The sequence below is a fragment of the Gavialis gangeticus genome, unplaced genomic scaffold, assembly GCF_001723915.1.
Source record: "Gavialis gangeticus isolate Ggan-Ray unplaced genomic scaffold, GavGan_comp1, whole genome shotgun sequence".
NCBI classification, from domain to species: domain Eukaryota; kingdom Metazoa; phylum Chordata; order Crocodylia; family Gavialidae; genus Gavialis; species Gavialis gangeticus.
The window spans coordinates 90,166,932-90,176,779 of record NW_017728992.1 but is presented as its reverse complement, the minus strand read 5'-3'; the positions used below and the strand labels follow the sequence as shown (position 1 = coordinate 90,176,779).

The following is a 9,848-nucleotide window of genomic DNA, read 5'->3' as shown; positions in this document are numbered from 1 at the left end:
GACACATATGAAAACGGAGTTCATTTGAGTGTAAGTGTGTTGCTGTTGGAATAGCGCTTGCATCGCTCCTGATAGTTTAAAACAGTGCCCTATGGAAAGTTTAGTATACCATGTAGTATGGAGTCTTACCTACGCAGAGTCTCATTACCCTTAATCTAATATTTTTTCTAATAATTAAAAAAGTCAGAACACTTCCACGTATCATATTGTACAACTTATTTTTAGTAGAAATCCACAATTTCATCAGGTGCTTCTGCCTTGACACTCAAAGAGGCATGATATGGCCCAAGCCTGGTGACTCCTTTCTTTTATTTGGCTTTTCTTCCCAGGAATTATGTCTTATTGGTAAAAGGGATATTACAAATGCTATGGGGCCTTATCATGAGTCCAATTTGCTCCTTTCACATAGAAGTTCCAGGCAATTCAGTTGAGGGGTGGTTGTGGATTTGTCCCTTCCCTGCTCTGCAGTCAAGGAGTTTGTTCCTCCTAGTGTTTGGAGTACAATAGTACTGTGTTATTCCTAGGAGTTGATACTACATGGTAGTATGGCTAACTTAGGAGCTTCCCCACTTGCTCACCTGTGTCTGATCTTTAAAGCCTCCATCAGAGGTTAGATGATGTAAAGCAGGGTGTACCTAAGAATATACCTAGCACTGTCTCATGCCATATTCCAAGTGAAATAGCACTCTAGAGGGGTACTCCTCATTGTGCCTGTCTCCTCTTTCCAGCCATGTTTTCCCAGACTCAGTGAGCTCCTGATGTGTAAGGAGGTGGGGATGGGGCGGGGAGGAGCTGCTGCCTTTGTGCAGCCCCACTCCCATGTAGTATGTCTCTTCCAATTTTCAGCTGTTTCTGTGCTGTCTAAGCTGAGAGGACATGGGCATCATTTGGCCCACTGGGTATTTCCTGCTAGAATCCTTTCTTTACTTCCTACCTACCACCACTTAAAAGTTCTTAACGATTCCTTCTCCTAAACAAGGTTTCTAGGAAGCGTTTTGCTCCCAGTGCCTTTCCATATTTTGTACACACCTAACAAAACAATTCAAGGTCAAAACGCTGCATAGAGAGGATATGAGGTCCATTGAGTATGAGCACACAGCAGATCACCTTAGCATTAATGTACTGGCAATTTATAAGGTATGTCTGTCCAATGAACAAATATTTCCTCAATCTGGCTTTTAATGAGGGTTGATTGTAGCTACTTTGTAGATACAAAGGAAGGCACAGAAACTATTATAAATCTATTGTAGCTGTGTGAGAAAATACTCACTAAAACTTTGGTTGTTTTTACAAGTTAAAAATCAATGTAAATATAGTGTTAATTATCTTAAGTGTTTTTAATTAGGGAGATTTTTGATTTGGCACTTTGGAATGGAGAACAGTTTATATTTTTCTTGTTTATAACCTGTAAGATTATGTTTAGACAAATCCTTGTGAGGTTTTTTTCCCCACCCCTATATACATATCTACATCAGACTCCTAAAGCAGGAAGCCATTATCACAACATTAACACTGTACAGAGTGATTCCTGATGAGACACTGAGTGTTGGGAGAAGGGGAAGAACTACAACAGCAAAATTGCAGGCAACTGAAGTAGGATTGTAGAGTTCACCCCAGCAGTTAAAAAGAGGAAGAAAAAAAAAAGAAAGAAAAGAAAGCCCCCACCAAAGTCTGCAGTCCTAAAGTGCAATTACTTGTGTGCAGTCACGTCAGGGATCAAACTGGATGAAGTTCAAAGCAGAAACATCAAACAAGTGCTGTTCATGATTCAAGGAGGGGAAAAAAGGAAAAGAACAACAGTTCTCAGGCATTCAAGTGCATCAAGAAAATAAATGTCCTCTTCTTTCTAAAAAGAAAAACCCTCAGTCATAAGGAATCTTGGCTTTGTAGTCATGAAAAATAATTTTTTTGCTTCTAGCTAAGAATGTTCCAATGTGACACAGTATAAATAAACAGCGTCAGTGTAAGGACGAATACACTGGTATCCTTTTTAGTTGTCCCATTGCTGTACTGGCCTACTTTATTCTCCTCTGGTGACTCTTCAGATCTTGGCACTGATGAGGCACACTGAATTAATGGCATCTGATAAGAAGTAGCTCTCTTTTCTGGTCTGTCTGGACTAGATCCATCACTAGGTCTCTGGCCATTATAGAGTAAGTATCGACCCCTGGCATCCTGCTCCATTTTGAAGATTTCATACTCCGTGTGAGGTAGACGGATCCCCAAGGCAACACAGCCATTTGTGTGAGTAACATCCTGTTGGACTCCAACTTGCCATGATCCCTGTGCTCCGCACTCATTCCCATTAAAGACATTCAGTAAAGAGGCAGTAGCTATATCCATGGGTGTGACCTTCATGTGATTAACTGTAAGTGAAGAAAAAGAAGAAATTATCTCTGAGGGACAAAACAAAAGCAAAAACAAGTCCTATTATGTCACAGCACTGACTTCAGAAGATCAATGCTTTCTTCTCCTGTCATTTCTGTATCTGATCCAGTGGCCAGAGGGAGGTCTGTGGGATGTCCTACAGACTTCAATAGGCTTTGGATCAGGCCTTTTTATCGGTATTAATCAGAAGTAAGCTCTCATGAAGTCACTAAGTTATGTGGCAACAGAGGCATAGCAGGACAGCTCTGTGGCTGGGGCAACCATAGTGCATAGGGCAGAACCAGCTGCTGTGTGCAACATGATCAGTTGCTGCTGTGGCTATAGCTATTTTTCTGCCCTACCACCTCCCTGTCAGTTATGCTACTGCATGGCAATAAAACAGAAATGGGTAAGAAGAGTTCCTTTAACTGATTTAAGACTGATTTTTAATTTTACCATTGTGAATTCTGGCAACTCTAATGTTGAGTTTTGTTTCCTTTCATCTCTGTATCGAATTCTGTACTGCATATTTAGCCAGCAAATCCACTGCTTTTGGTTCATTTCTTGCATGTAGTTTGCCATCAAAAAGATTGATGTCCACCTATCTGTCAGAGATTAAACAGGCCAGTTTTCTAAATCCCAGACAATTCTCTACAGATAAAACCTGGTTGATTTAGATGGGAAGATAGATGGCAGCGAATACAATAATCCGTCACTCACATTTTATTGAAAACTTAGTCCATGAACAGAGCTATTTATAAAGTACTTTTATCTTCCTTTTAACATAAATTACCCCAAAAAGCTTATGACATCACATTCTAAATGGAAACCCGAAACCTTAAACAGTGCAACAGTCTCACCATCTTCATAATTTCCATAGTTTTATCTGCTTTTTTAAGGACTGAAAAATAGAGGAACACTTTATTGCATGTCCTAACAATAACTGCAATTAATAATGTCAGGTAAGAATGTCTCACAACTTTCTCCTATTCTAGCTAGCCTGACTACATTTAACTTGTATTTAAGTCATCAACCCAGTTGCACCAGAAAAGCCTGAACAAATGGCCCTAGGGGAACTTAAATGAAATTTACCCTAACTTTGGATTTGGACCAATATGTACACATACACGCACACACACATGTGCATGCACATACACATGCATGCACACACATACATGTCTCAGGGTTTTCAGTGAATCAACACTAACAAACTTTACCAACAAACAAATAAAACAAAACAAGAAAAACATTTCTTTTTGAGATTTTCTAACTATGATGGTCTTTGGCTTGTTTCACATGTGGTTTCCTTGGTACTGTTCAAAGATCATTTGAGTAAACTGGCAGTTAGAACTACATTACTAGAGCTGATTTCTCAAACCTTCAGCTGCAGGTTAAACAAAGTATTATAAATGAGCACCTTAGATGAAAACATGGCCCTGTTAAACTTAATGAGGCCAAGATTTCATTCTGGATATTCAGATGTAAGTGACTGTGGCACCACGTGGCAAAGAGGCACAAAAGCTAACAGGCAAGGACCCTGTTGGCTCATTTGAAAACTCCAGTCTAATATATTAGCCATTGCGGTCAGGTTCTTTCCTAAGAGAGTCACAGAGGGGATTCTTACACTTCTCAAATGTACTTTCAGAGTATACTGCCTGGGGCTTTGAATCCTTCCAGATCTCAGGCTAAACAGGCAAGGTCCTAACTAGTGCTCAGTGATTCCTTTGGTCAGTGAGGGCCACCCTTTTTGGCAGGCATGCCATGAGATAAGTACCCCTCTATTCCCTGGGTGCCACTCCAATCCCCTTCACTTGCCTGATCTGTTGCTCTGTTCCCTGCCTTATCCTCCCTGCCCATTCTATTGCTCTGCTTTCTGCTCCTGTGTTTTCTGCTTCCTCCCCGGTCTGCAGCATGACACATAGAGGCTGCCCAAGCCACTTGTGTTGCAGGTTGGCCAAACCTGCCTTAGGTAATGTTGTCAAGAGTTTTAAACAAAGCTGTGGCATGATCCTGGAGAACACCATGTGGAGGAGGTCATCTTCCAGATAAGCTGTTAAAGCTGCTTATGTCTTGTTGATAAAAATTTTGTAATATTCTTAGAAAGAGTAGGGAGTTTTATTAGGACTTCAGGCTATCTTTGGGGTAGGTGCAAAGGGTAGGTGATATCCAAGGGCACTCTTTGGCACTGCCCTTTAGCAAGGAAAGAGACAGGTACAGGGAAATGTATTGCTTTCCTTGTTACAATTCTTTTAATGATACCAAACTTTGGGGTAGAGCATCCACACCTGAGGATAGGCTGGTGATCCAGGCCGACCTAGACAGGCTCAGAAAATGGGCGGATGAAAACCTGACGCCGTTCAACACCAAAAAATGCAAGGTACTCCACCTTGGGGAAAAAAACCCCCACAGCACGCTTACAGGCTCGGCAGTGCTATACTTGCTAGCACCACGGCTGAAAGGGACTTGGGGGTCATGACCACAAGATGAATATGAGCAAGCCACCAATGCTATGTTGTGCCTGGTAAAGTGAGCAAAACTCTGGCTTGCATCCATAGATGCTTCTCAAGCAAATCCAAGGATGTCATCCTCCCGCTGTACTCAGCCTTGGTGAGGCTGCAGCTGGAGTACTGCATCCAATTCTGGGCTCCACAATTCAAAAAGGATGTGGAGAAGCTTGAGAGAGTCCAGAGGAGAGCCATACATATGATCAGAGGGCAAGAGAACAGGCCCTATTAGGAGAGGCTGAGAGCCATGGGACTCTTCGGCCTGGAAAAGCGCAGGCTCAGGTGGGACCTGGTGGCCGCCTATAAATATATAAGGGGTGTACATCAGGATCTGAGGGAATGCCTGTTCACCAGAGCACCCCAAGGGATGACAAGGTCAATCAGTCACAAACTCCTCCAAGACGATTTCAGGCTGGACATAAGGAAGAACTTCTTTACTATCTGAGCTCCCAAGGCCTGGAACAGACGGCCTCCAAAGGTGGTGCAAGCACCTACTCTGAACTCCTTTAAGAAACATTTGGACCTTTATCTTGCTGGGATCCTTTGACCCCAGCTGACTTCCTGCCCCTGGGGCAGGGGGCTGGACTCAATGGTCTTCCAAGGTCCCTTCCAGCCCTAATGTCTATGAAATCTATTAAATGCATTTTATAATGCATTTCTTTGAGGGAAAAGGGAGGATTTATGGATCTGGAGAATATTGATAGCTTCCCTGTGAGAGAGGTACATGTGGACTGGGGAGAGACAGTAAGGGAATGGAGAGGGGACTCCCTTGGATGTGAGGCAGGAGAGTGTGAGTGGGTGCAGATGGGAGGGGGTGTGGGAAAAATATTTCATGAAGTAAGTGAATGGTGGATGGGATGCAAGGCTGGGCTGGGCAGGGGGATCTTCTCCTAAGTGAGGCAGGCGAGTTTGAGGGGGTGGAGAGAGGGTGGATTGCTTTGAATTTGGGGGTAATTTGGGGGAATTTTTGTTTTGTTACACTTTTATTTTAATACTTTATACTGGTTTTAAGATATTTTGTAACCTGGCCTGAACTTTTTTTGAGAGAAGGGCTGTACATAAAGCTAACAAATAGATACTATTAGGTCACTTAGTGACCTAAACTGTTGCATATGTTATTTAGACGTTTCTGTATTCTGTCTCAGAGGTAACTGAATGGTGGGAGATACGATCCTTCTGTAGTTTGCATGTCTATTTGTTGGGGAAGTCCACAACGCTGTATGACTGTCATACCATTGAAGTAACAGCTTTCACAGACTTACGGACAAATGGCCTTCTGATGAGTTACTGAGTAAAATGGCCTGTTAGGGGCACATACCTTTGAACACAAACTCTGTTCCACCCATAACTTTGGAAGAGTGCACTCCTCTGCTGTAGCGGCCCTTGGCATAGATAGTGAAGGTGGGGTGTTTGCAGATAGGGTCAGAGTAGTGATAGTAGTGACCTTCCCAGGTGTTGTTGTTGTCATGGAAGATGAAGTGCCTGGTGAGAAAGAGGACCTCAGGGCGCACCTCACAGCGCTGGCTCACCCATTGTCCATGCAGTCCAATTGTCAAATCAGCCTTTGGGGGTAAGATAGGAGGATGGTGCTCATCTGACCGATAGATGATTCTACATGCAATACAAGTATGATCATGATTCTGAAAGACAGAGGAAACACTGTTAGCTGTTAGTTAGTCATTCTCCTTACTAAAGACCATACTGCTTGTTTTGTACTGAGATAAAATCAGTTTAGTCTTTAAGCATTTAAATGCACGGGCATATTTAGGCTACGCTTTATTGCAGGTTGTCTACTTCAAAGTAGTTACTTGAAATATGGCACATTTGACATCAAGTACCTAATATACATGATGCAGACATATCCTCTCCTGGATCTACCTTAAATTAATATTTTATTTTGGGTATTTATCATTTCTTTCACTGGGAGAGAAGAAAAAACCCTTTGGCTATATCATCCTGGCTGGTGGGCTGTTTCAGCCAGGTAGATGCCTTCAAAGTCTTTTCTTTCTTTCATTCCAAAGAGCACATAGCTTCAGCTCAGCTTTTGCATTTACCACCTCTTGAATCACTAACTGTAGCTGCCAGGGTATGTTCACCTATCCTCCTAACCTTTCACTGGTTGAGCTGTCGGGAAAATTATAAACTACTGCTGTTTACATTTCTTTAGCTAAGCTGAATTTTGATGTAAAATATCAAAGCAGCTGCGTTCATTTCCAGCTGTGTCCAGTTAAAGCGTTGTTGTCAGTTTTCTTCTCAATGACATGAACTCAATTCTCTGACTTAAACGGTGGTGCAGAGATGTCATTTACAAAGGAGTTGTTTAAGTGTAATTTAGACAGTTTTGGGGCGCTGTCTAAGACAGGACAGTCTTTCAGCTGCCTATGAGTTGCAGTACTCTCTGGAATCTCCACAGCTCTACACAAAGAAGTTCCTGCAAAGACAACTGTCCAGCCATCTCAGTTTTTGTACTGGAGAATTGGTCCCCAGCCAGATTCAAGACTTTTGGAGCTCCTTTTCTTTGTTTGCTCTGGCCTTTGAACCTAGCATAAATGGAATGAGAAACTCATTCCTGAGGTTCAGCAAGGTTCAGTATACTGTCTGATGTCTTCCACAGAAACTAAAATGAGTGGTGGCCTCAGTTTTGTTTTTGATGGGGAAGTGCTGACATAGTACCAAACTATTATTTATAGTGTCTATTGCACTTTACTGTCGTTTTTTTGGTTGGCCAGTAACTGAAATAACGTACAGAATGGGCTTTCCTTTCATGTCAAGTTCAAGGTCCCTGTCTTAGAGGAATTTTATATCCAAGGTTCCCAGTTTTCTAATGTTAGAATTGAACACTATAAAAATCTTTCTGTAGCTTCTAGTACTACTTGGTTTTGATTTCACAAAATATTTTGCCTTTTTGGCAGGAGGCTGCAGTTCAGGTATTCTACATTAAGATTATATTTTATGTTTCTTTGCTTCATGGAAGGCTACAGCTCTAAGCAAATTTTGAACCATAGTTTATTGATGCGTAAAGTCTTATACTGCCAACTTCTTTTCTTCAAGGTCATTTATGTCAATCAATTAGACTAAAAAGAGTAGCTGTAGCTCTGTGAGACAAAAGTAGTGTTCTGCATTTACAAGTGCCTGTTCTGTTCGCTGTACAACACTTGCTTATGTATAAAATCTCCGAATTTGTAGTAGACTCACTAAAAATCAGTGCTGGAAAGGACCTCAAGAGGTCATCTAGTCCAACAGCTTGACAACAGCAATATCAGTAGCTACTGAGGGGTAGAGAATACTGCTCTCTGAAGTTTACATTAGGTTGTAAAGGGCTTATAGTTGGGGGGAAAGATACAGAACAAAGAGATGGTCTTGCACCTTTGTTTCCTTACATTATAGAAACCAGTGATTCTCAACCAGGGTGCCACAGCATGCTGGGGTGCTGCTTGTTACTTTGAAGGATGCTACAAGGTGTGAGGAGATAAGTGAGGTGTGAGGAGACAAGCAGATAAGAAGATTAACACAGGCTCAGTCTTGTCTCTTCCTGGCTGATCCCCCACCACTCTATCTAGCCTCTCTGCAAGGAGGTAAACACTGTAATATATAAACTAGATTTTGAAACTGGCTGCACTCAGTTCACAAAAGTTATGTGGGGTGCCTCAAGTCTAAAAAAGTTTGAAAACTGCTGATATAAACATTTTCATGTTCAAGCCATGGTAGTACACAGAGTAGTAAGGTTTACATTGGGTCCTTCAATTCTCTGTTCACGATGTGCATCTTATGTGACCAATTAATAGGAAATGCATTTAGATTTCTACTTTCTACACTTGTACCCTTCATGTCTGATGATACAATAGCTTCACAAAATTACTTTATAGTACATATAATGCATTTGTAATATATTAAAGTGAGTAATTTATTTGCCTTCACTTACAATAATGGATAGGCACTAAAGATGGCGTCAGTGGAAGGTCTATCATTGATTTTTGCTGGAGTATGGAGAAGATTCTACTTTAAGTATCTTTCACAGAATAATGATATGTTTACCGAGTAACTACAAATTGATTCCCTTTTAATTTATTTTGTTTTATTATGTGTTTAAAGGTGACCCTATTTATTCTTTGCTGAGATGGTGCCATAATTACAGTACCTTCCTATCTGCTTCAGACAGGAATTTGACTCTTGCTTTGCCTTTATGGCAAAGGTTGTCCCCAGCTGTAAATAAATACTTGGTCATTCAGGCTGGGATACTAAAGGCAGTATAATATGATGCTAGCTACATCTATTGGCTATACAAACTGGTGTGTCTTACCTATGTTGGCTCTGTGTGTTGAATGACTTAGCTGGGCTTTTGATTGTGATTTGATTGGTCATTCCTGCTCTACAGCTCTGTTACCATAATAACCATTATAGTGACACTACATTAAAGGGCCAAATTCTGGAATAGGGTACAAATATATCCAAGTGTAAATGTTCATGCTACAGGATTGTAAATACAGAGAAAGTACTATTCTGTAATTTAACTGAAATAAATGGAATTAGACTAGATCTACGCAATTTGTAAGAGAACAGAACCTGGCCCTGTGTAGACGGAGAGAATGACAATGTAAAAGGTACAGTTAGTATGAGGACATGAAAACTGTAACATTTTCTGAGACTTCAGGTTCTTGATTGGAAATGTTTGGATGGTCCAATAGTTAGGATGCCAGGACTTCCAAACTCATGAAATGCAGTTGAATTTCTTTACTAGAGATCTCCCATGGAAGAATTAATTTCTTTGTGCCTCAGTCTCTCCTCGGTGAAACTGGACGATAGTTCTTTCTTAGGATACAGAGGTGGGCTAAGGATAAGTACAATAAACAAATGTGTGGTGTTTAGATATTATGGGAATAGCATCTATGGAGGTGTCTAAAGTAGACAGAAATTTCGTTGGTTTTGTAGCTATGGATGTTAATATATATATATATATATATATATATATATATATAT

At 41.0% G+C, this 9,848-nt stretch overlaps 1 protein-coding gene across 1 annotated transcript in view; it reads right to left on the bottom strand.

Annotated features, from left to right (window-relative positions):
• Nucleotides 1–201: 201 nt before the first annotated feature.
• Nucleotides 202–9,848, bottom strand: part of APCDD1 (APC down-regulated 1) — a 48,152-nt gene continuing 38,505 nt past the window's right edge. Inside the window, exons 4-5 of the mRNA XM_019525326.1 lie at nucleotides 6,190–6,511; nucleotides 202–2,366 (exon numbers count right to left, since the gene is read on the bottom strand). Coding sequence (XP_019380871.1) covers nucleotides 1,915–2,366; nucleotides 6,190–6,511 — 774 coding nt within the window. The 3' untranslated portion in view covers nucleotides 202–1,914. The remainder of the gene's footprint in view (nucleotides 2,367–6,189; nucleotides 6,512–9,848) is intronic.